The sequence below is a fragment of the Tetrahymena thermophila genome (genome assembly GCF_000189635.1).
Source record: "Tetrahymena thermophila SB210 genomic scaffold scf_8254748, whole genome shotgun sequence".
In the NCBI taxonomy this organism is placed as follows: Eukaryota; Ciliophora; class Oligohymenophorea; order Hymenostomatida; family Tetrahymenidae; genus Tetrahymena; species Tetrahymena thermophila.
The window spans coordinates 205,688-233,455 of NW_002476508.1; the positions used below are offsets into that span (position 1 = coordinate 205,688).

Here is a 27,768-nt window from a genome sequence, read left to right on the forward strand (position 1 = left end):
TTTTTATAATTAATTAATTTTGTAAAAAAAAATCAGAAAAATATTAATTTAAAAAGTAAGTCTGAATAAAATGTGCTGTCTCAAACTTTATCTACTATTTCTTGTTTTTCTAACAAATAAATTAAAATGCTAAGATTATTTAGATCATAAGATAAGATAAGATGATGAAAATGGCTGTTAGTAGGATATAATTGAATAGTTAGAATCATAAAATATATTTTATTCTTGTATTGAAAAAAACATTATTATACAAAATTAAGACTAAGTAAAGCTCAATTTGCATTTAAGCGATTCGCAGATAAGTTCAAATATATTTATTTCAAATACAAAAGAATTAGAAATAAATGATTTAATTCTTGAAAATATAAATCTATTCTAGGATGGCTTCATTTAATTTTCAGAAATAGAAAATCTTTATATTAAAAATCTAATTATATCTGATATAGAATCTAACTTTTAAATAATTAAATCATAATTAATTAAATAATTTTCTTTAGATAATGTACTAATCAAAAATATGTAGTATGGGTACTTTTTTTTTTTAAATTCTGAGACGATTTCTATTAATTAAATTAAATTTGAAGACTCTTAGATTGGCTCATTTACTATATATGGAAAAAATTTATTACAAATAAATAATTTATTAATATCAAATAAAGATGAAGAAATAATTAATAAATATCACTTAAATACTCCACTCTATTCTTCATAATCTAAAATTATTGTTTAAAACATATTTATTGAAATATACGAATTTTATTCTTCTTTCACAGGTTTTGTAGAATAATTTGCCTATTTTAGCATGCTTGATGAGTATGAAGGATAAAGAGAAATACAAATAGGAAATATAAAATTTATATCAACTAATGGCTATTCTTAAAAATATGGAGTTATCATTTTTAAAAGTACAAAAGAAACAGAAATTTAAATTGATACAATAGATTATCAGTAATATGAAAGTTTGTGCTCTCTGTAATTGCAATTTGAAAACATTAATCTGATTAATATAAATAAAATGAGTGTTAATGGATTAATAGGTAACGTTGGAAATGTAAGAGAGTCAAGTGTAATAAGATTCACAAGTGCTAAAAATTTTAATATATAATCTATAATTGCTTCAAGTAGCAGCGAAATTAAAGGTAATATCTTGTATGGTGATAATTCTTTAAACTTCTAAATAAATTAGCTCCAAATTTAATCTTGTAAAGTCAAAAAAAATTTTATGATTTTAAATAATATTAATCTTGTTAACATCCTTGAAATATAGATTTAAAATTCTTAATTTTTTAGTTATTTTATTGATGCTTAATAAATTTAGCAATTGAATATTTATGGGATTAAATCTGATTAAATAATTGTCAATTCTGGATATCTGTTTAATTTAAAAAATTTAAACTGTTTTTTAGAATAAATGTCTTTTTAAAACATATTTTCAGATTAGCAGCAAACAGTTATTTTTTATATTGAAATGGATTATTAGAATCTAAATAAATATAAAATCACATTAAGTCATGCAAATGCAGATTTATAATCAATAAACAGTGTTTAATTTTTGCTTTTAAATGGACATTCATATCAGTTTTAAATGACTAATTCAAGTATTTCCAACGGAAAATCATTAGATTTTGGAGGCTGTTTATGCTTTATGAATACCTTTTCTCCTAGGTTTATAGATTATGATATCAATATTTCTTATTCAACATTTACTTCATGCTAAAGTAAATACTTAGGTGGAGCTATTTCTTATGCTTCATAGAATGTTGAAATCAGTTTTTCAAAATTTGAAAACTGTAGCAGCTAAATAGGTGGTGCTATATTCAACATATATTTTAAAGATAATTAATATGACACAAATATTTTTAAAGATAATATAGGTTATTTAGCAATTCCTAATTTTAATAAATTGCCTTTAGGGATAAAGATTGAAGAAATATATGAAATAAATTTGAGCTCAGGCTCATATCAAAAAATTGAATAATTTTTATACCCAGGATTAACTTACATAATACAATTTTCACTTAATATAGATGGAAAGTGGTACAGCTCATTTAATGAAAATAGCTTTTTTGGTAATCTTTTTGACATATTAGTGAATCCATCAAATAATTTTATTTCTATTAAATTTCCTAATTTAACTTCGCAAAACTTTCCTTACTTAATTTGGTAAGCTTAGGATGTATCTTTCGATGGAATGAAAAGTATAGACTTGAAATTAGGGACTATTAATTTTATATGGCAATATTCTTTAAAATCAGATTTCTATAAAATTTACAATGGATGTAAAGAGCAAGGAATGGAAAAAATTTATTTAATGAAAAGCTAGTAATTCATATGTAAATACTGTGAAAATATGTTTGTCAGCTATAATGGAGTGTGTTAATAATGTTAAACAGAATATTTCACTGATTGCTATGGAGATTATTCTGCTCTAAAGTCCTCTTATTGGAGAAATGAATACAGTATTGATAGTGAAAATATCTACTTTTGCTCTAACAACCCTGAAAGTTGTGTAGGAGGTAAATTTTAGTATTTTTTATATTAAAATAAAGCAAATTAAATGAGTATCTAAAAAAATAATTAGTAAATTTCAAATATTTCTAAATTATTTTATTTAAAATAAAAAAATGAACTTCAACTATGTTTTCTATTACAATTTACTTTCAAATCACTTTTAATAAATTCAGTCTTTATTCATTTTGAAAAAATCAATAAAGGTTTAACTTAAATATTTTGTAATAGACTTAGCACAGTTGTTTGTTAAAATTTGAGTAATATTTATTTATTTAATTATGAAATAATAGGGAGTGGTATTGGAAATGAACTTTGCTATAAAGGTCATATTGGTCCTTAATGTATAGATTGTGATGTAAAAGGAATTTATTGGAAAGATTAATATTCTAGAATAGGTTTTTTTTAATGTGTAGAATGTAATTCAATATCATCTAATACATTTAAGATATCTGTTTTATTAGTATTACTATTTTTAAGTCTGTTAGTTATCTTAGTATCCACATTTAGAAGACTTCAAAATCAAATTTATACAATATATCTTTCTAAAATGGGTATTTCTTTCTTTGGTAATACACTTCTAAACCAGTCTCTCACCTCAACATACATCAAGATACTTTTGTTTCACATCTAAGTTTATATTACATAAATTAGGTTTACGAAGATAGATATAATTTCTACTGTTTCAAAGTTTTAATTTTTACTTTACAATCCCTTAAGCTCACCTTTTTTCTCTTTGAATTGCCTGATTGCTTAGTACAAGCCTGAATTCAATAGTATTGGTTATTCAGATTTATTGCTGACATTCATTTTATCAATAATTATATGCGTTATCATAACTTTCATATCTATTGTAGCATTTCTAATTAAGAAGAGCCTATTTAAGCAATGTGTTTATACAATCATTCTTTCATTTATATATATATTTATAGTTCTTTTTTACTCTATTCTTTTTGAAAAGACACTTTCTAGTTTTTTTTGCCTTTATCTTGAAAAAAATAAATCTTATTCTCTAATAGATCTGAGTTTGGAATGTGGTAATTCTTCTGAGTTAATTAAAATTTAGAGTTTAAGCTTAGTAATTCTAATTTTATTTTTAATATCCTTCCCTCTGATTATATTTTTGAAGCTAATATAATCAAGAAATAGATTAAAAAAAGTAAAAGTTATGTTTATGTATGGATTCTTATATAATGAATATAAACCTAAGTTCTTTTACTGGGAAATGATAAGACTGTTGATAAAAAATTTATTAGTTTTATTATAACTTTCGCTATAATAATATCCTTAAATTAGTTTGATTATGATATCTCTGATGCTTTTTTCTTACTTCATAGCATTAAAAAGCTATAATCCTTTCATATCTAAATCGTTGAATAATTTAGAAAAGGCTTCAATAATTATTTCTATCTTACTGTTATAATCTTCAAACGTTTTTATTTAATAAAGTTAAAATGAAAGACAAAAAATAGAAAGTTTTAGAACAGTTTTTTACATAATTATCTAAATAATTAATTTAATGTTTTTTTTCTACACTTTATGGCTAATTATAACATCTTTTCTAGAAATGTAGATATTAAAGCTTTAAAAATATATTAAATTTAATTGCTTTCAAACTAGAATTAAATCACCATAGATATTGAGAATAAACAAAAGCATAAAAAAGCTAATTAAATGTACACGAATAATTAAATAAAATTATTGCTTAAATAATGAGGATAAATCTTTGATATTTTATTAGCTAGAAGAGTTCTCATGTCAGGATGAAATTAAAATTAATTGAAATTTGTAAATAAATTATATATAAAAATAATTTTTATTGAAGGATGATTTATGTAATTTTATGATGTTTATTTAAATAAAATGAGATACTTTTATGTGGTATGCAAAATTTTTATCTTAATTGAGATTCATATTCTATTTCAAATATATATCTTTATATTTAATAAAAAAATATTTATTAGTTTTTAAAAATGAAATAATAGAAATAACTAAAAAATAAATTGGAAGTTTTTATTTTCTTAATTTAAAATAAAGAAAAATTTTACAAAATAAATGAATAGAGCTTTACTTAATGAAAAAATAATTAAATTCAATTAATCATATTTCTAATAGAAATATCTGTCAATAAAAAAGTTTCTGATCAGCAACAAATTTTATAATTTGATCAAAAACAAGGAATTTGCAAAAAGTTTTAACTTTATAATAATAGTTGATGGGAGATATGAATATTTATTTGTTATTTAAAGGGGAATGACTATCAGTATTAACATTTTTACAAAATAAATATTAAAATAATAAAATCAATAAAATAATAGATATTGGCAATGCATGTTGTTAGCGGAATAAAATATTTCCTTGACTTTTTTACGTATGTTAATATTTTATTTTAAAATGCTTAAAAATATCATATTTTAAACTAAAAAAATACATCTATTATTAATATATAATTTAAAGCTAGAAATTACAATCAAATATAAAAATTATATAAAAAGACTTTTATGAACAATTATATTAAAATAATTTGATTGGAGTAAATTTGGAAATTAGACTTTTGCGTTTCACCATCAACAACAATATAATTAAAATCAGTAAGTAATAAGTAAGTGCTTTATTTTTTAGGGAAATAAATATTGATATTACTTTTAAAATAATTGCATCACAAAAATTATTTTTTTTATTTAATACAAATAAATGAAAAATATTAACTTCAATGATTGTTGAATTTAAATATTTAGAAAGTTAGTTATTGATTAAAAAAAATATTTTAAATTTTATTCTTTTGAAATAGTAAATAAATAATTCAAATTACTTTTTTTATAAAAAGCAAATCCTGCTTATTAAAAATGTAACTAAGATTATGCTTTGTTTTCCAAATATCGAAATCTATGAAAGCTTTTTTTTCAGAAATAGAAAAATTAAATAATTTCCTAAATTTTTAATGCAAAAAGTATAGGAAAATCAATTAATAATAAATAATATATCTTATTTTAAAATTATTATTAAAGAAAAATCTGATAAAATAAAAAAAAAGAATAATTACAGAAGCTGTATAAGCAAATTTATTTACTATAATTAAATAAATAAGCTTTTTATTTAAAATTAATCTACTAAATTATTAATATAGATTTTTTGAAAAATATATTATTTTTTGGTTATAAAAGAAATTAATAATCAAACAAATCAAATTAGAAATGAATTTTGTTTTCTTTAAAAAAATCTTCGGTATTTAAAATTTTTTATTGTCTTTATTATTTGATTTTTTTAATTTTTTGACTATTTCTTTTGTTTGGAGAGATTTCTAACAAATCTTAAATGTACCACTAGAAGAAAAAATATAAGAATTTGAATATCCCCTAAATTTTTACTTTTTGTTTTACTTTATAATTAATTAATTTTGTAAAAAAACAAAAATCAGAAAAATATTAATTTAAAAAGTAAGTCTGAATAAAATGCGCTTTCTAAAACTGTATCTATTATTTCTTGTTTTTATAACAGATAAATTAAAATGCTAAGATTATTTAAATCATAAAATAAGATAAGATATTGATAATGGGTGTTAGTAGGATATTATTGAATAGTTAGAATCATAAAATATATCTTATTCTTGTATTGAAAAAAACATTATTATACAAAATTAAGACTAAGTAAAGCTCAATTTACATTTAAGCAATTCGCAGATAAGTTCAAATATATTTATTTCAAAAATAAAAGATTTGGAAATAAATGATTTAATTCTTGAAAATATAAATCTAATCTAGGATGAGTTCATTGAATTTTCTGAAATAGAAAATCTTTATATTAAAAATCTAATTATATCTGAAATAGAATCTAACTTTTAAATAATTAAATCATAATTAATTAAATAATTTTCTTTAGATAATGTTCTAATCAAAAATATGTAGTATGGGTACTTTTTTTTTTTTAATTCTGAGATGATTTCAATTAATTAAATTAAATTTGAAGACTCTTAGATTGGCTCATTTACTATATATGGAAAAAATTTATTACAAATAAATAATTTATTAATATCAAATAAAGGTTATCAAATAATAAATAAATATTACTAAAACACTCCACTCTATTTTTCATAATCTAAAATAATTGTTTAAAACATTTTTATTGAAATATACCAATTTAGCTCTTCTTTATCAGGTTTTGTAGAATAATTTGCCTAATTTAGTATGGTTAATGAATATGAAGGATAAAGATAAATACAAATAGGAAACATAAAATTTATATCAACTAATGGTTCATCTTAAAAAAATGGAGTCATCATTTTTAAAAATACAAAAGAAACAGAAATTTTAATTGATACAATAGATTATCAGTAATATGAAAGTATATGCTCTCTGTAATTGCAGTTTGAAAACGTTAATCTGATTAATATAAATAAAATGATAGCTAATGGATTAATTGGTAACGTTGGAAATGTAAGAGAGTAAAGCGTAATAAGATTCACTAGTGCTAAAAATTTTAATATATAATCTATAATTGCTTCAAGTAGCAGCAGAATCAAAGGTAATATCTTGTATGGTGATAATTCTTTGAACTTCTAAATAAATTAGCTCCAAATTTAATCTTGTAAAGTCAAAACAAATTTTATGATTTTAAATAATATTAATCTTGTTAACATCCTTGAAATATAGATTTAAAATTCTTAATTTTTTAGTTATTTTATTGATGCTTAATAAATTTAGCAATTGAATATTTATGGGATTAAAGCTGATTAAATAATTGTCAATTCTGGATATCTGTTTAATTTAAAAAATATAAACTGTTTTTTAGAATAAATGTCTTTTTAAAACATATTTTCAGATTAGCAGCAAACAGTTATTTTTTATATTGAAATGGATTATTAGAATCTAAATAAATATAAAATCACATTAAGTCATGCAAATGCAGATTTATAATCAATAAACAGTGTTTAATTTTTGCTTTTAAATGGACATTCATATCAGTTTTAAATGACTCTTTCAAATATTTCCAACGGAAAATCATTAGATTTTGGAGGCTGTTTATGCTTTATGAATACCTTTTCTCCAGGTTTAATAGATTATGATATCAATATTTCTAATTCAACATTTACTTCATGCTAAAGTAAATACTTAGGTGGAGCTATTTCTAATGATTCATAGAATGTTGATATAAGTTTTTCAAAATTTGAAAACTGTAGCAGCTAAATAGGTGGTGCTATATTCAACTAATACTTTAAAGATAATTAATATGATACAAATATTTTTTAAGATAATATAGGTTATTTAGCGATTCCTAATTTTAATAAATTGCTTTTAGAGATAAAGATTTCAGAAATATATGAAATAAATTCAAGCTCAGGCACATATTAAAAAATTGAATAATTTTTATACCCAGGAATAACATACATAATATAATTTTCACTTAAAATAGATGGAAAGTGGTACAGCTCATTTAACGAAAACAGTTTTTTTGGTAATCTTTTTAACATATTAGTGAATCCATCAAATAATTTTATTTCTATTACTCCTCCTAATTTAATCTCACAAAATTTTCCTTACTTAATTTGGTATGCTTAGGATGTATCTTTCAATGGAAAGAAAAGTATAGACTTGGAATTAGGAAATATTAATTTGATATGGATATATCCTTTAAAATCAGATTTCTATAAAATTTACAATGGATGTAAAGAGCAAGGAATGGAAAAAATATATTTAATGAAAAGCTAGTAATTCATATGTAAATACTGTGAAAATATGTTTGTCAGCTATAATGGAGTGTGTTAATAATGTTAAACAGAATATTTCACTGATTGCTATGGATATTATTCTGCTCTAAAGCCCTCTTATTGGAGGAACGACTACAGTATTGATAGTGAAAATATCTTCTTTTGCTCTAATAATCCTGATAGTTGTATAGGAGGTAAATTTTAGTATTTTTAAATTAAAAATAAAGCAAATTGAATGAGTATCTAAAATATTTAATTGATAAATTTCAAATATTTCAAAATTATTTTATTTAAAATAAAAAAACTAACTACAACTATGTTTTTTATTACCATTTACTTTCAAATAACTATTAATAGAATCTTTATTCTTATCGTAAAAATCAAAATATGTTTATTTTGAATATTTTGCAATAGATTTAGCACATTTGTTTGTTAAAAATTGAGTTGAATAATTAATTAATTAATATTTATTTAATTATGAAATAATAGGGAGTGGTATTGGAAATGAACTTTGCTATAAAGGTCATATTGGTCCTTAATGTATAGATTGTGATGTAAAAGGAATTTATTGGAAAGATTAATATTCTAGAATAGGTTTTTTTTAATGTGTAGAATGTAATTCAATATCATCTAATACATTTAAGATATCTGTTTTATTAGTACTACTATTTTTAAGTCTGTTAGTTATCTTAGTATCCACATTTAGAAGACTTCAAAATCAAATTTATGCAATATATCTTTCTAAAATGGGTATTTTTTTCTTTGGTAATACACTTCTAAACCAGTCTCTCACCTCAACATACATCAAGATTTTAATGTTTCACATCTAAGTTTATATTACATAAATAAAATTTACTAAGATAGATATAATTTCTACTTTTTCACAGTTTTAATTTTTACTTTACAATCCCTTAAGCTCACCCTTTTTCTCTTTGAATTGCTTGATTGCTTAGTACATGACTGATTTCAATAGTATTGGTTATTCAGACTTATTTCTGACATTCATCATACCAATAATCATATGCCTTATTATAACTTTAATATCTATTGTAGCATTCCTAATTAAGAAGAGCCTATTTAAGCAATGTGTTTATACAATCATTCTTTCATACATATATATATTCATAGTTGTTTTTTACTCTATTCTATTAGAAAAGACACTTTCTAGTTTTTTTTGCCTTGAACTTGAAAAAAATAAATCTTATTCTCTAATAGATCTGAGTTTAGAGTGTGGCAATTCTTCAGAGCTAATTAAAATTTAAAGTTTAAGCTTAGTAATTCTAATTTTATTTTTAATAGCCTTCCCTCTGATTATATTTTTAAAGCTAATATAATCAAGAAATAGATTAAAAAAAGTAAAAGTTATGTTTATGTATGGATTCTTATATAATGAATATAAACCTAAGTTCTTTTACTGGGAAATGATAAGACTGTTGATAAAAAATTTATTAGTTTTATTATAACTTTCGCTATAATAATATCCTTAAATTAGTTTGATTATGATATCTCTGATGCTTTTTTCTTATTTCATAGCATTAAAAAGCTATAATCCTTTCATATCTAAATCGCTGAATAATTTAGAAAAGGCTTCAATAATTATTTCTATCTTACTGTTATAATCTTCAAACGTTTTCATTTAATAAAATTAAAATGAAAGTCAAAAAATAGAAAGTTTTAGAACAGTTTTTTACATAATTATCTAAATAATTAATTTAATGTTTTTTTTCTACACTTTATGGCTGATTATAACATCTTTTCTAGAAAAGTAGATATAAAAACTTTAAAAATATATTAAATTTAAATGTTTTCAAACTAGAATTAAGTCACCATAGATATTGAGGATAAACAAAAGCATAAAAAAGCTAATTAAATGTACACGAATAATTAAATAAAACTAAATCTTAAATGACTAGGATAAATCTTTGATATTTTATTAACTTGAAGAGTTCTCATGTCAGGATGAAATTAAAATTAATTGAAATTTGTAAATAAATTATAAATAAAAATAAATTTTATTGAAGGATGATGTATATAATTTTATGATGTGGATTTAAATAAAATAAGATTCTTTTATGTGGTATGCTAAATTTTTATCTTAATTGAGAAGCATACTCTATTTCAAATATATATCTTTATACTTAATAAAGAAATATTTATTAGTTTTTTAAAATGAAATAATAGAAATAACTAAAAAATAAATTGGAAGTTTTTATTTTGTCATTCAAAATAAAGAAAAAATTTACAAAATAAATGAATAGAGCTTTACTCAATGAAAAAAACAATTAAATTCAATTAATTATATTTCTAATAGAAATACCTGTCTATAAAAAAGTTTCTGATCAGCAACAGGATTTTTAATAAGATCAAAAACTAGGAAAATACAAAAATTATTAACTTTTTAACAATCGCTGATGATAGATATGAATAGTTATTAACTATTTAAAGAGAAATATCAGTTTTAACTTTTTAATAAAATAAATATCCAAATAATAAAATCAATTTTATTTATTTTGATCTGGAAATTTAAGAAAAACTCTTATTTATTAAGTACTTAATTTAGGATTTTTGTGAAGTTTTTCTTATACTTTCTTTTAAAAAATATAGTTTGAGAAATATAAAATTATTAATTAATTAATTATTTATGACAATAATAGTAAGAGCAAATTATAAAAAGTAGATTAAAATCATGGTTGATAAAATAAAAATTTTCAACATATTTTTAATTTTAATAATAGCGCTATTGCAATAGCGTTATGTTGAGTGTTAAATAAAAGCTTTTAGTGATAGAATTCTAGCATAATATTGCGATTAGATGCTGATTGAGTAATTGGAATAATAAAATATATCTTATCAGTGTTAAAATACTGTAATTTTTATTCAAAACTTAGATACAATAGAATTAGAGCTATAAATTAAAGATCATTATGTTTACTCTCCAATATACATAAATAATGCTAATTATGTTAAAATTAAATAGCTTATTATATCTGATTCGTCATTTAAATTTATTGATTATTTTATATCATTGAGAAATATAAATCGCTTGGAAATAGGCTTGTTCAAAGTATCTAATATGTAAAAATAAGATTTTATTAACTTGATGGAAGGCTATACAATAAAAGACTGCTTGATTGATCAACTGTAAATTTCTAGTTAAGAAGGATTCGATGATTATTATTCAATAAGAATTAAATCAGATCTATTAGCTATAGGAGAAATTTATATCTAAAATATCTTTAACATTTTCTCTTAACTCAATGGATAAAATTAATTAAGTGTAAATGAAATTTTTATATCACAAAATATTAATCCTGAAAAACTAGAAAACTTTTCAAACTTCTAAATGTAGTATTTATCCAACTAAAGTATATTGATAAATATTTTAAGTATAGAGGTGAACAATATATAAAACGTATAAAAATTAGGTGAATAAAAATTTGCCTACATTGAAATATTAACATATGATAAAAGCGAAATATCAGAAATAATTGTCAAGTAAATATCATATACTTCTTCTTAAACTAAATTTTAAAATTATGGGATTGTTTAATTCAAAACTGAACAAAGGAAAACGTTAATTAGCCTAAATAGTATTTAATATTAGCAGATAGACAGTTAATATTACTTATAGATTTAAATGGATTAATTTTTTGAGTGTCTTATTCATAAAATCACCATACAAAATTTTGGAAATTCTTTAATGGAAAGCTAATATTAAAACTCTTTATTTAAATTAAAATACATTAACAAAATGGGTATAGAATCTATTAATTTTAAACAAAATTGCTTGGTTAATGGCACTCTTATAAATGGTAGTGTTGACCAATTCGAAATATTTTAACTGTAAGTAGAGTAATTTGTTACTTTTTAATAAACTTTATTAGAATTGTAAAACTCTCAACTTATAAAAATTATAAATTTAAATATTGAAAACTGCAAAATAAATGGATACCTATTTAATTTGAAAAATATATTTTAACTTTTTTGTATTAATGCGAGCTTAAATAAAATATAATTTAGTCAAAAATCTCTTTTTTATTTGCAAAATGTCAATTATTTGTACATAGATAAAGTATAACTTAAAAACTTTGAAACCTTTTAATAGCAGAGTGCTATTCTTTAAATATAATCATTAGATGTAGATCATGAAAATACAATATAGTTTGAAAGTATTATAGCTGATTTAAAAACTAATAAGAATCTATAATTTTTAAATTTTTATGGAATTCTTTCCTAAATTTAAATATAAAGTTCTTAAATAATTAATGGATCCTCTATAAATTTTGGAGGATGTTTGAATTTTTAATTTGATGAAAAGCAGAAATTTCAAAACATCGTGCTGTAACTTTCCTCAACAGTACTTAATTAATGCTAAAGTAAGTATCTAGGAGGAGCAGTTTCTGGAATATCATTATCATAATTAACTGTAGAAAGCAAAATAATAAACTCAAGTAGTAATATATCAGGTGGAATTTATTAGCTCAAACCAGATAATTAATAGAATTAAGATATATTCTTTAACAATACTGGCTATCTCACATCTAATAATTATAATAAATAATCTATTGAAGTAAAAATAGAAAATATTTATGAAATTAATCTTGAAAATGATGATGCTAGGTTATTAATCACAATTGATGACTATTTATATCCAGGATTAAAATATCTAATAAGAATAGCTATCAAAGTAGATGGAGAATGGTATTAATAATACAGTGAATAAAGTTTTTTTGGTAATATCTATGATCTTATAGTTGATCCTTCTGATAATTATATTGCTAAAACTCCACCAAAGTTATAAAAAATAAATTATCCATTTATTCTTTGGTATGCTGAAAATGTTGAATTTGATGCAAAGCAAACAATTGATTTTAAGTTGAACAATATAAATCTAGTTAAATAATATTCATTAGATACAAAATAGTACAAATTATTTCATGGATGTAAAGACCAAGGAATGGAAAAAGTCTACTTAGAAAAAAATAATAAATAGTAATTTGTTTGCAGATATTGTGAAAATATGAAAGCAGGTTATCAAGGAACTTGTTAAATTTGTTAAGCAGATTTATTTTCAGAGTGTTATGGAAATTATTCAAAGCTGAGAGAGCCGTATTGGAGATCTTCATTTACCATCGACCCTGCAGAAATATTTTACTGCTCTAACAATCCTTAAAACTGTATTGGAGGTATTAATTAGTTTATATTTTCTTCATTTCAAATTGATCAATTACTTTCAATTATTAATCAGCTAGCTATCTAATTGTTTTTTAAATGCAATTTAAGATGATAAAAATTTTCTCATTTAATTTTATGAAAAACATTTTTTTATTTTCAAACTTTTAAAGTATTTTATAAATAAATTTATTTTGAAAATTTAAAAGGAAGCGGTGCTGGAAATGAATTATGCTACTAAGGCCATGTTGGTCCATAGTGCTTAGATTGTGACATAAGAGGGGCTTATTGGGGAGAAAAATATTCATCTGCAGGATTCTTTTAGTGTGTAAAGTGTAGCTCCATTTCAATAAATGAAATAAAAATAGGATTATTATTAACTATCTTAATTGTCAGCTTGCTATTTATTTTAATTTCGACATTTAAATAACTGCAAAATTAAATCTATGCAACCTATTTATCTAAATTAGGAATCTTTTTTATTGGAAAGACACTATAAAAACAATCTCTTGCTTCAATTTACATTAAAATTCTGCTTTTTCATGTGCAAATCTTTATGGTTTCTAATTAATTTACTTAATTAGACATCGTTTCTACATTCACTTAATTTTAATTCCTTTTTTATAGTCCTTTAAGCTCATCCTTCTTCTCTTTAACTTGCTTAATTTCTAAATATGAACCAGAATCTAATAAAATTAAACTTTTGGATTTATTCTTTACAATTCTCATTCCTATTTCGATATCACTTTTCACAGTTGTCATCACTATTATTTTATACTTTTTCAAACAAAAATTATTCAAGAGGGGTCTTTATGCTACTTATCTTACTATTATATACTTATTTATCTCAGCTTTTTCTTCCATCCTATTAGAAAAGTGCTTGTCAAGCTTCTTTTGCTTGAATTTAGATACAAATAAATATTATTCTTTAATAGATTTGAGCTTAGAGTGTGGTAAATCAAGTGAACTTTAGCAAATTTAAAACCTTAGTTTAGCTATTTTGATTATATTTTTAATAATTTTACCTTCTGTAGTGTTTTTAAAACTCATTTAATCAAGGAACAGACTTTAAAAGGTTAAGGTTATGTACTCCCTAGGATTCCTGTATTAAGAATACAAACCCTAATTTTATTATTGGGAAATTATCAGATTTTTAGTCAGGTTTTCTTTAGTTTTGCTAAATGTTTCACTAAAACAATATCCTCAGATTAGTCTAATTATGATATCTCTTGTACTTTTTTCGTATTTTGTTGTACTGAAAAGTATCAACCCTTTAATAACAATATTTTTAAACAAAATAGAAAAAATCTCTGTAGTTATTTCAATCCTTTTGCTTCTTTCATCTAACATGTATTTGTAATCTAGCTTAAATTAAAATCAAACTTTAGAAAATTTTAGAATAGCATTCTATCTAATAATTTAAATAATAAATTTAACCTTTATCCTATTTTGCACAGTGCTAATGATAATATCATTCTTAGAGCAGTAAATACTAAAATTAAAAAAATACTTGAAATGCTTGATTATTTAAAAGATTAAAACTACTAATAATATTAGAATAAATAATAGTATTAAAAAATTTATAAATTGTGCTAAGCAAATTAAGTAAAGTTATTAAACAGGCAAAGAAAGTAATATATTTAATTTTTTTGAAATTAATCAAGAAATTTGACATTTTTTAAATATTATAAATAAAAAATAATTAATAATGTAACATATTTATTTATGTTAAGTAAGTGCTTTGTTTTTAAATTAAAAAAAGAGTTTTTTAAATTAATTTCAATTTTTTTTTACCTTTGATTTTTAACATATTTAATATTAATTATTAATGAATTAATCTTTATTTTTAAAGATATATTTTTTTACATTTTCTCAAAACATTTTTTGAATGTTTAATTGCAAGAAGTAAAATAAATTTTTTAGAAATAATAGAAAAATTAAAAATCATTTAAATATCTATTTAATAAATCAAAATCTTAACTTTTATTTCAAAGATAAATATGATAAATGAATTTTTAAGTAATACTTTGTTAAATATAAATATGAATTTACTCTCAATTAATTAATTTTTATATAAAACCTTAGTTTATGTTTAAATAATTTTGTAATTTATATATTAATTGATGAACTTTTTCACTATTTACAATTTGCTTTTGGCATAAAAGACATCTTTATCTTATTTATATTTAAATTACTTTATGTAGTATTATTTTGGTATGAAAGACTATTATTTATTTCTAAACTAATATCTTTTTATTTTGGAATTTTTTTAGTATTTTTAAAGCTAAACTTGCATGACCTCAGCTTTTTGTAAGAGCTCTTTAATGTTAAAATTAATATAGCCAATCCACTAATGCACTAGAAGAATATTGCCAAGTAAATAAAAACTATATATTTTAAAATTAATTAATTTAATATTTTTATTATCAAAGTTTATTTACCTGTTGTAGATTCAATAGAATTTGAAAAAGGTAGATATGTTAATAGAATTATTGTAAAAATTTCAACGGCTGAAATGCACAATGTTTAATATTTTTATTCGAATGGCCTATAGACAGACACATAAATTAAGAATATCAAGTTAAAAGGAAGGATTACCCAAACTGCGTTATCATTTTGAGGATATAAAATTATAAAGCAGATTGATACTATTTTTTTGATTTCGTAAAAGACCCAAAAAATTCTCCTAAATATAGAAATGTAGACTAAATTTTAAATAAGAATATTCTTTTGATAGAATTTTCTTTGAAGTGAGCTTTATATTTAATAATTTATGATTTATATGAACATTAAGCTCCATAAAATAGCATAGAGAGATATAGATACCACTAAGAATGATATATCAATTGAGCCATAAAACTACTGTTAGTAAAGCTATTTTAAGCAGCTAAGCAATATGAGGTTAGAAGATATCATGAAAATTTTAATAAAAAAGTTATTTCTGAAATATTGCATGATTCTTTAATTATTCTTACTTTTGATGGTTACTATAATTAAAATGATCATAACAAATATAATGCACACTTGAAAGAAGACATTTTCAAAAGAACTTTTGGAAAGATTAGAGTACGGTAGTATACTTTCAAAAAGGCTAAAATTTGTAAGCTTTTAACTGTTTTTGTCATTTTAAAATGGATTCGGGATCATTTAAAAGACATTGTAATTCAACAAAAACCTTAGAGCCATTTCTTTTATCAGCTAAAACTTATTCGATGTTAGAATAGCGTAATTAGCTAGCATTTAGAAATTTTATAGATAAAACAATGACAAAGTTGAATTAAAAGAGTGAGACAATAAGATTACAAGCAGATAAAACAATAAAGAAATTTATACTGCATAAGAAAATATAGCAACTGTTTAAGATTGTTCATAGATGGATTCTTCACACTTATCAAGATCTTGCTCATTGAGCTATTTGCATATTAATTTTTCAGTTTAAAATTTTATAGATTTTTGATTGAAACAATCCTGTTCTTCTCCTTCAAAGCACTCAGTGCAAGTGTCAGAAGTTTTTTCACACTCCTTGCATTAGTTAGAGCATTTTTAGCAAACTTGATGGCCATTTAATCTGACAATAAAATAACCTGAAAGGCATTTCTTTTAGCAAGTTCTATCTTATATAACTAAAGGCGGGTCACAATTATTAGAACAGGTCATTTAATTTTCTTAAATATAAGTCTTTTATGGACATTATTCAAAGCACTTATTTTCATAAAGATAGTTCTGATTGGAACATTATTTACATTAATTAATGTCACAGATACTACAATTTTTAGAGTATTATATTTCACAATCCTCACAAACATTTGGAAGTTCAGGATTTATATATGTACTTTTTTTGCATTCATTCACACATTCATTATTCTAAACAAATTTAGGACATTCTATGCATTTTTTAGTTTTCTCATCTTGAGCAAGTTTTTTTGGGCATTGATCATAGCAGTATTTTATATCTTCTTTTTAATATTGATTGCACTATTTAATACAATCATTTTTATATAAATAAGGAAGTTATTTTTCCTCTGAACAAGATTGACATATTTTCAGATCTTTTGGATCACAGACAGCACAATTAGCATTTTGACATTTTTCGCATTGTTTATTTTTAGACATATCATAATTTGGATTAACTAGTATTTTATCAATGGTATTGAAGGGGCATTATTTGTAACAATTTTATTATCCATCAACTTTAAAATAGTCTTTTTAACATCTTAAGCATTCAGAGTTTGTGCATTCATCACAGTTTGAAAATTTTATATTACAATACATACATAATCCTAAACTATCATCACCATACTAATCCTTTTCACATTAATTTGCACATTTCTGTTTAGATTGATTAAAATAGAAACCGCTTGCGCATTTTTAGCATTTTATTGGTTCGTTAGGATCGCATTTAAGACAATTATTGTCAGGGCATATTAAGCACTGAAGTGTATTTTTATCATTTGATGTATAGTATTTGTCTGAACATTATTTTACACACTTATTTTGATCTTTCTAGAGATAAATATAATTAGATTTTATGTCACATTTTGTGCAATTTGTTTTGTCACACTCAATACAATTTGAATCATACTTCATTTAACAAGATTAGCAAGCATTCTAATCATCAAAATAAAATTATTAAGGACAATGCACTATGCAATTTTTTTAATGTAAATAAGGATACTAAGAAGTTATATTACAGCTTATGCATTCAGTTGTATTTTTCAAGTCGCATTAATTGCATTTATCATTTTTGCATTTAGAACATTTACCTGTTGCAGAATCACCATATTATCCAGTAGGGCAGGGAGAAACACAAGAAAAATCAACAAAAATATTAATGAAAAAAGTAGGATCAGAACAAGTAATACATTTCTTGTTATTACACTTAGAACATTTTTCTCCAAAATTTTTAGAGCATTTAATACACTTGGAATCTTACTAATATTCGTTATCAGAGCATCTTTCAACACAATTACCTTCTTCTTCTTATAATAAAACAAATTTACCTTGTTAAAAGCATGAAATACATTTTTTAGGGTTATTACTATCACACTTTTAGCAATTAGAATTATCACATTTTTTACATTATTACTCGATTTAATAGTATTATATAGGGCAACTTTAACTACATTTTTTACTAACAGGATCGAAAACTTATTTTGTATCAACGCATTTAATGCATTAATTTGAATCGCAATCTTAACATCCATCAAATAACTAACTACAACTCATACATTGTTACTTATTATTTTTATTTGGTCCAGGAAAATAATTTGGTAAACACTGATCTACACAATTTTAATCTAAGGGATTTATATATTTTTTACTATCTTTGCATTCTAAACATTCATTTTCTGTGCATGTTAAGCATTCAGATTAGCATGGTTTACAAATTGCTTAAGCTTATGATAAATAGAAGCCTTTTGAACAAATACTGACACACTTACTATCCTATAATAGAAAAATAAAGTAAGCCAATAATAAAATAAATAAAAAATTAAATAAAATAAAATATTAAAATTAAAATTAAAAAATAAATAAATAATAAAATTATTATTACTTAAAGCAAGTAATTTATATTGTATTTTTTTTCAAAACAAGAAGTACAATTAGCTGGTTGTTTTGGATCACATCCTTTACAATTATAGTTGTGACACCATTGGCAAATTCCATTTTTATCAGGGTAAAAATTATCTGGACAATTATTCACACATTAAGTTTCCTTATCTTTTAAATTTCTATTGTAAAATTATTTTTCTTAAGTGCAGTCAGTTTCTAAACAATATGTAATAGTACATGATATACAATTCTTTCCTAAATAAGTTTTGCAATCTATACACTTATTATTACTTGTATCATTATAATATCCTTTGTTACACTATTTAGAGCATTAATCATCAAGTAGAAAATATTATTTCTTACAGTCTGTGCATTTACCGTTACTATCACATTTAAGACAGTTGTCATCCTTACAAGTCATTATTGGACATTAATTAGTAATATTTTTTATGCATTTTCCTGTTGAAATATCTAAGCAATAACCTGTATTACACATAGTACACATATTGCTTGTGCAAGATGTACATTAAGGATCATAATCATAACAATCACCACATTCCTTTTGTTCACGTGATTATTATTTATCAGGTGGTAGTATATATGAATTGTCTGGGCATTATTCATAACATTTACCCTTATAAAGGTAATATCTACCTGCAAATGTATATTTACAATCTATGCATTAATTTGGATCACTATCTTTGCATGAGTAGCAATTTGGATCTTAGCAATTCTAGCATTAATTTTTTAACTTTGAATAATATTATCCTTATTCACATTTACCAATACAACGAGAGCTACTAATGTCTAAATATAAATTATTACAGCTTTTACAATTATTAATATCACATTCTTAACATTAGCTGTATTTAAGATTGCAGGGTAAGCATTAATTACTTGTTTCATCAGCAAAGTTTACAGATTCACAATTTTTTTAACATTTATTATTTTCAAAAAAATATCCCTTTATACAACTAGAACAAATTGTTTAATCATTTTATTCACATTTTGTACAACCTTCAGCACAGCTTGTGCATAAACCTGTAGAATTGACTCCAATTTATTATATAGGACATTCTTAAAGACATTGTTTTTTATCTTAACTTAAATAAAATTTATCTACACATTTTATACATGTTTCTTATTAACAACTTAAACAATTACTTATTTTGTTTGTACAAAGTTCGCATATTCCATTATTATTGTATTCAATAAATTATTGACATTCATTTTCGCACTTAAATAAAGTTGAAACTAAATATGGATCCTTACATTTAGTGCATTTTTATGGTGATTGATTGCACATTAAGCAGTTAGAATCATCGCATTTGTCACATGTATTTGTTTAAGTGTTTTAGAAATAAGCTTCTGGGCAAGTTTCTACGCATGTATTTAGTTAAAAATATCCAACTTTGCAAGTTTTGCATGAGCTTTCGTCAACACATTCTAAACAATTATCAACACATGGTGTGCAAACATTTTGTTTATTAAAATATTCTTTTCCACAATCAGTCAAACACTATCCATTTAAAAGACCTCGCTAATCTGAGCAAGATGTGCATATTTAAGAGTTATCTTACTTACATTAATCACATAAGTTATTTTGACAAGAAGTGCAAGCTAATAGAAATAGATCAAAATATTATTTTGATGGGCATACACATATGTCATTCTTGTTTTTTTATGCATTTGCATCTTTGCAAGTATCACATTTTTATGCACTTGAACATGTCTGGCAACTCAAATCACATTATTTGCAATTGCCAGATACTAAATAATATCCATCTATGCATTTTGTACATTAAGAAAAGGCATCTAAAGAACACTCTGAACAAAAGTCTAAATTGCACTATTAATCAATAAAAAATAACAATTAAGAAAATTATAAATATATTCTTTTTTTAATAAATGTAACAGGATTTTTTATAATAAAATATAAAATAGAAAGAAAGAAAAAATATTTTAGGTGATTAAATTAAAAAATAAATTAAACTTAAAGATTATTAATTAATTTGTTACATTTAATAGTAAGATAGTGACTTCTCTTATTCCAAAATAAGTGATATTGTTGTAATTACTATCATCTGAATATTAGTTGCTATTAATTATGGTGAGATTAACTTAATTATTTATTAAATTTGTAATAGTTTAGAAGTCCCCTATGATATCGTTCCTATCTAAACCACAAACATTCTAAGAAGTGCTTATTTAAGCCTAATTTAGTTAAATTTAAACATTTTGATCATTAAGCCATATTTATATTTAAGATTCTTGCGAATTTTAATAATCTATTAAAAAGTACTTAAAATACACTTTAACTAATTTATGGCCTGTGCTTATCTATTATTTCAAGTATTAAATAGTACTTCCTTTTTTATTTATAAAGAATCCACCAAAAAGTTAATACCCACCACAATTTGATTGGATTGCGCTAAAATTATTTATTTATTTAAAACCAGAGAAAGTGAATCCCAACCTCTCAATTTCAATCTAAGAGAAAAAGTTATTGTGCAACCCAGATAATAAAATTTAATATCCTAAAATTTTAAATTATAATTTACAATGTGAAACAACTAATAGATAATTTTCAAAATTAAAAAATGAATAAACCTTATTTGTTTCTATCGATATACACGCATTCAAAGGAAATTGTTTTGGCTATTTAAAGCTTTTAGTATCCAGCAGAACATTAATTAACACATGATTCAATTTGAGGTAATAATGGGTTTTGGCACTTATCGCATTTTTATAATGTATTATTCCACTACGTACATTTATTATTTATGTAATAGCAAACTTTTTCAGATTGAAATTTTTAAAAATAGCCATTTGATATGTCGCATTAATTTACACATTTTCCATTTTAAAAAAATTGGTTAAGGTTAGAACAATTACATTAAATTTAGGGATTGCTAGGAATTGATTATTCTGAGCATGATAAACATTAGTCTTTATTTGGTCCAAAGCAAGTTAGGCATGAAGGATGGCATGTGTTTATATTCACTTACAGAGAGCTAAGCAGTAAAGATTATAGATAAGTATTATTTTCCATCTATTCACTTACTCTTACGGTTAAGGAATAATTATTGATTGTTTAGTTCTAGTAAAACCTAGCTTTATGGGAAAAAAAAATTAATATGCATTTCAGAAAATAAAGAAAAAAAAGACTTACCTCTAAAGAATTATTAAATAGTTAAGTTTTGGTTTAAATTAGAACATGGATAATTTAAAGCAGATTGATTACCAGTCAATTAAAAAGCAAGAATATCGTTTCCGTCTATATTATAAACAATATTTTTTGTCAAATTAGATCTGAGATATAATGTATCTATGACTATTTCTCTTTCAAAATGAGGTAAACTTATATTAAATGGAAAATATCCAATATTTATGACTTCATTATTAGAAGGAGGAGGAGTACTTAGAGAATCGTAATAAAAAACTCCATAGTTATACTTCATAAACTATGTTGAATTAGCTTTTTCACATTATGTTTTGAAATACTTTTCTGAAGGATCACTGCCATTCATGTAAGATATTAGAAAATCATCTTTATCAGTAAAATTATTAAATAAACATTAAATGAATAAAATAAATAAATAAATACCTTAAAGTGTTAAATGCAAAACTTGGAAAAAAAAAAGAGATATTTGAAAAATCTTCATTTTATTTATAATTTATTTTAGGTTTTTAAAATAAATACCTTGGGATGTAATTTCACTTTTCTTATTAGTTATTTTTTGCTAATTTAAAGATTATAACAATTATTTTTTGCTCTACATACGAGTATTGGTTATTGGAATTAATTAGACTTTTTTGATGACTTCAATTAAGATATTGGATGATGGATTTATATGCTTTATTAGATTTATAATTGATTAATTTTATGGTCTATTAAAGCAAAAAATAAAGCGTATTAAGCATTTATTCAAAAACTTTGATTAATTTATACTATTTATTTATGGTACTATTCTAAATAGATATTTTGAACTTACTTCACAAAAATTGTTCATCAGATTTTGAGAATCAATTTTAAGATTTATTAATTTCCCCAAAAGTTAAGCGAAGAAGAAAAATCTATCTATCTTATAAAATCATAGTTTACACAGTTTTAAAATAAATTGAAATCACATCTTGCATGAATTTAAAGTAAGATATTTTTTTATTAATGACTTTTTTAAAAGATAATTACACTAAATGAAATATTTTTTTTACATAACAAACAATATTTTAAGGAATTTAATATTATAAATGAATTAATTAAGAGAAATGATTGAGTAGTTTTTATCAATTTATACGAGTAGAAGAAATCTTTTGATTATATCTTACAATATATTTTTTGTAAATAATAATTAATTTGTGGTTGGCATCAATTATTTTTTATTGCTCTATTTTTTATTTCTTCGTACTTTCTTTATAGATTTTCCATTTAGGAGGATTTACTTTTGTTTGTATAAAGACCCGAAACTATACTTCCTAGAAAACAATTTGTAAAAGAAAAAAAATAAATATTAAATAAATAAATAACAAAAATATAGGCGATAACAAAACTTATATATAATTTATATTTTTTATAAATGAAATGATAGTGAAAAGAATCTACCTAAAAATGGAGAACCATCATTAGAATTCTTTCTATAATGGAAACTATTGTTATGAGACTGGTTCCTCTCTATTTCAATTGTAGGACGTGAAATGTTAAAAGAACTGTTATGATATGAGTGAATATTATGATTATTATTGCTTGAATATTACGAACTTAAATAATTTTTATTAAGTGGGGAATTAGATATCGAAGTGTTTTTCATATTAATATATGGAGGAGCATAAGTTTATTAATAAAAGCTGTTTTCAATTTATTAAACGGGCTGCTATTAATGCATATTTTATTGGTTATTGATTTAATTTTTTAAATCAAAAATGACCTACTCCAATTTACGTACTTTATCTTGCATTTCTGAGTAGCTTTCTATTTACAAATTATTTTGTGGCTGTACAATTTTATTACTGTTGCAGGAAATGTAATTTAATTACGTTTCATTTAAATTTGTGCTTCCAACGCTATTATTTTATCTTTATAAAAAATAAAAATTAATATATTGGAAACAAATTTATAAAAGTATTTATTTATTTTATTAAAAATAAATTTTAAATTTAAAATAATCAAAAAAAAGTCATTTTTCAAATTAATATTTAAATAAAAACTCATCTTTCATTTTAATTTAAAAAAGAATTTAATTTTTTTTACTGTTAGAGAATGCAAAAAATTTTGTTTACTTTTTAACGTATTTGATTTACCACTTAAAATTAAATTTAGTTTTATTTTTAAACTTTTTTTAAAAGAAAAATATTTATTTTATTTCTATCTTAATTTCATACTTAAAAAGGAATTTAAAAAAACTTTTTTGTTTCCATTTTAAATAATTTTCAAATTCGTATTTAAAAAAATCAATACTTTATTTTTTTATTATTTATTTTTATTGTTTCATAGATGATAAATTTAGTTTATATTTTAAGTAATTTGAATGATAAATTCTAAAATTAAAATTAATTTTATTTAAAAACTTTATTCTATCTTAATTTTAAATTTAATGTTAATAAAATGTTTTATTTGTTTGAATTTAAGTGGTTTCTATTTCACTTTTAAATAAAAACCAATATTTAATTTTTCAAAAAAAATTAGATTGTTTTTTTTATTGTTTTGCAGAAGACTGGCTATAAATTACATTTTAGTAATTTGATTACTTAAAAACGAAAATTAATTAATTCATCACTTAAACTTGTATTTATTTATATCTCAATTTAAAATTTAAAAAAATAAGTAAATATTTTTTTTTACTTAAATTTTAAGTGCTTTTTTAAATTTTAAAATGTAAATAAAAATGGATATTTTTTTCATTTTATAAAAATTAGAAAATTATATTATGATTATGTAGGTTATGAATTTAGTTTAAATTTTTAAAAATTTTATGTATCACTAACTTAAAAAGAAAATTAATTTTATACTTTGTCTATCTTAATTTAATATTTAAAATGAATAATAAAAAAATTTGCTTTTTTTACGTTTTAAGTGCTTTTAAAATTTAAATAGGAAATAAAAATTAATATTTTTTTTTTTAAATTTTTAACATAATTTTTATATTTCTAGAAGGCTTTAAATTATTAATTTCAAAATGAAAGTTAGTTATCAAGTTTTTAAAAAATTATAAGTTTAAAATGAAATAATTATTTGTTTTATATAATGTGATTTTCATATTTTAAAAATAGATAAAAAATTTGTTGTTTAAACAAGGAATTAATTTTTTGTTTTTTAATGAAGAAAATATTGATTTTATTGGTCTTTAAATAAAGCTTGTTTTCTTTTGGAGTAATTAGATTGCCAGAAAAAGTCGATATTTTTATTTATTTATTGTAATCTAAAATATTAAGTTGAAAAGTAATGTATTTATTTACTCTTTATTTATGTTTGAGAGGTCCAAGATAGGTTACTATTTAGAATTCAGTTCTATAATTTATTCTTCTAATTTGATTATTTTTTCTTATTTTTCGTTATTCAGCTTTTTTAATTCTTAAATGCTTTATTCTTATTCTTTTATTTGTACTTGTCTTTCTTCATTCTGCTTAGTCTCTCTTGAAAGACTGCTTTCAATACTGACTAAAGTGTCTTTTAAATTTTTAATTAGCTCATTCTAATTTTAATACTGCTTTTGTTGCGATTTTAAGTTTGAATATTCTTTCTAAAATTATTGAAGGTTCTTATTTAGGAGGTCATTCTTTTCCCTGTGAAGTTAAACTTCTTATTTGTAGGATTTAATTTCATTTATATACCTTTCTCTTTCTTCTTTCATTTAAATTTTTAGTTTTTACATATAATTTTCCATTTCTTTGATGTTGCTATTGCTTTTAAAATATTCTTCTTGCTACTATAAAGATTTCTATTTTTTAATATTAAATATTAAATTATTTTTTATACAATTATTTTTTTACTAACTCAAAATCCTTTGCAGTTTATTCCCAAAATACTGTATTGTTGCACTATTCTTCCATTATCTTTATTTTATCTTCCAATTTTTATATCAAAATTCCTAGCTGCTTATTGTGCTCTTGTAAATTTATATTCATATTTTACATTTCCTAAATTATTATGAAACAAATAATTTTTACAAGAAAAAAATGATTAAAATTACTCTGTAGTCCTCTTCCAATTTTTGATAACTTTTTTGTAATAGGCTTTCATTGATCTTGCTCTAGCTAGACTCTAATTCTAATTATTTGAGGTTTCTTTAAATTTATTATGAGTGATTCTCTAAGGTACAAAATTGCATTTTAACGTGATTTAATTGTTCATGTAGCTCTTTATTTTACTTTATCAATTCAAATTCAAAAATAATTTATTATAAACCAGCAATTTGCAAACTTATGAATAAGCAATTAAATAATAAACTTATATATAAATAAATACCTGTTACAGCCTAGAATTGTGCTATTATAATTGATCATTTTATCTTTCTAAGCATTCCTTACTTTCTAAAATTTATTCATATTTTAAATCGTTTTACTGCAAAACACTTGTATAGCTTTTATTTTTTAAACTTAATGGCCTTGTAGATGATAATTCCTAATTTAGAGTAGTGTTTTCAGCAGTAATTTTAGTAACTCTGTTTTCTTATTCTCTGAGATAATCCCTCAAAACATTATTTTAGCTTATTTGCAATTGAATTTCATTATTCAGAGTAACTATTTCTTGCTATTGTTCAGCTACTAATTTATCTAGCTCATTTAACTGTTTAAAAAAATTTTTTATTTGCAATCAAATTCATTGAAATTATAATACCTTTTTTGCATCAAGTCTATTTTAAGACTTTAAATTATTGCTTTCCATCTACTCTCTTTAAAAATCAATCATTAACTTAGTATAATCAGCCTTTAATTTGTCATAAAGATCCTAAATTTAATTCCCAGTAAATTTTAGTGAATGTGTTTCTGGTTATGACATTTTAGGGAGATTTTTATAGCTGTTGTTAAGTAAATGATGGTGTGACATTTACTGATTAATTGAATTAGATTTATTATTAAAAGACCTATTTCTATATGAAATTTCTTCAGTTTGAATATTATAGTCATGGGCATTCTCTTTATTGTATTCAGCTTCTTAAGTGTCCTTATAACTATAAGCGCTATTAGTTCTATATCTCTTTTATTCTCTCTCCATATTATTAATTAAATTCATTACTCTATATAAATATTTAATATATCAAGTCTTTCAATTTTTATAATTCAAAAAAATTGCAAATATTAAAATTAATCAATGATAGATAGATAAATAAATAAATAGTTTGATTGGATTTATTAACTTTAACAAATTCAAAAATTAATTAAAATTAAAAGAAATTGCTATTGAAATTAATATCTTTTTTCAAATTATTCAGTGAATAACATTTTATAATTTATGTTATTTTATTTTAAGTTGTTTTATAAATATAAATAAATAGCCACGATTAATCCATTCATTTAATTACTGACCCTTCTTCAAATTCTTCAAAGTAATTTTTTTTTTTTGAATTACTAAAACAATAAAAGAAATTAATTTTAAAATTGAATAAAAAATAAGATTTATTTTATAATTGAGATATTTATTTTAAAAATTATTGATCTATGCAAATTCTTATTTATAATTAAGTATAAATTAAACAAAATATTTATTTTTAAGATTACCAAAGATTATGAATTTTTATTTCACAATACTATATATTTTATGTTTTAGATATAATTTTAGGTAAAAATAAAAGAAAAATTTCGAAATGTATTTCATATTCTAATAAGGTAAATTT

At 21.9% G+C, this 27,768-nt stretch overlaps 5 protein-coding genes across 5 annotated transcripts; 3 read left to right on the plus strand and 2 right to left on the minus strand. All coding sequences in view use genetic code 6, as the record gives it.

The window, feature by feature from the left end:
• Nucleotides 1–802: 802 nt before the first annotated feature.
• TTHERM_00709510 (hypothetical protein) lies at nt 803–3,276 on the plus strand (the record flags this gene model as incomplete). Its single annotated transcript, XM_001010984.2, has 4 exons — nt 803–1,139; nt 1,407–2,516; nt 2,802–2,971; nt 3,163–3,276. The coding sequence occupies 4 exons, from the start codon at nt 803–805 to the stop codon at nt 3,274–3,276; spliced, it is 1,731 nt and encodes a 576-aa protein (XP_001010984.2).
• Nucleotides 3,277–6,692: 3,416 nt separating this feature from the next.
• Nucleotides 6,693–10,191, plus strand: TTHERM_00709530 (transmembrane protein, putative; the record flags this gene model as incomplete). Its single annotated transcript, XM_001010986.2, has 4 exons — nt 6,693–6,849; nt 6,913–7,029; nt 7,327–8,406; nt 8,702–10,191. The coding sequence occupies 4 exons, from the start codon at nt 6,693–6,695 to the stop codon at nt 10,189–10,191; spliced, it is 2,844 nt and encodes a 947-aa protein (XP_001010986.2).
• A 290-nt stretch (nt 10,192–10,481) lies between these two features.
• On the plus strand, nt 10,482–14,062 carry TTHERM_00709550 (transmembrane protein, putative; the record flags this gene model as incomplete). The annotated part of the gene is made up of 3 exons (XM_001010988.2): nt 10,482–13,398; nt 13,594–13,712; nt 14,012–14,062. 3 exons carry the CDS (start codon nt 10,482–10,484, stop codon nt 14,060–14,062), a joined length of 3,087 nt encoding a protein of 1,028 aa, XP_001010988.2.
• Nucleotides 14,063–15,517: 1,455 nt separating this feature from the next.
• Nucleotides 15,518–22,467, minus strand: TTHERM_00709560 (zinc finger lsd1 subclass family protein; the record flags this gene model as incomplete). The annotated part of the gene is made up of 5 exons (XM_001010989.2): nt 15,518–18,829; nt 18,939–20,786; nt 20,957–21,474; nt 21,548–22,051; nt 22,110–22,467. The coding sequence occupies 5 exons, from the start codon at nt 22,465–22,467 to the stop codon at nt 15,518–15,520; spliced, it is 6,540 nt and encodes a 2,179-aa protein (XP_001010989.2).
• Nucleotides 22,468–23,306: 839 nt separating this feature from the next.
• On the minus strand, nt 23,307–27,167 carry TTHERM_00709570 (hypothetical protein; the record flags this gene model as incomplete). Its single annotated transcript, XM_001010990.2, has 7 exons — nt 23,307–23,413; nt 23,541–24,010; nt 25,391–25,872; nt 25,925–26,071; nt 26,125–26,301; nt 26,400–26,720; nt 26,772–27,167. The coding sequence occupies 7 exons, from the start codon at nt 27,165–27,167 to the stop codon at nt 23,307–23,309; spliced, it is 2,100 nt and encodes a 699-aa protein (XP_001010990.2).
• Between the last annotated feature and the right edge of the window lie 601 nt (nt 27,168–27,768).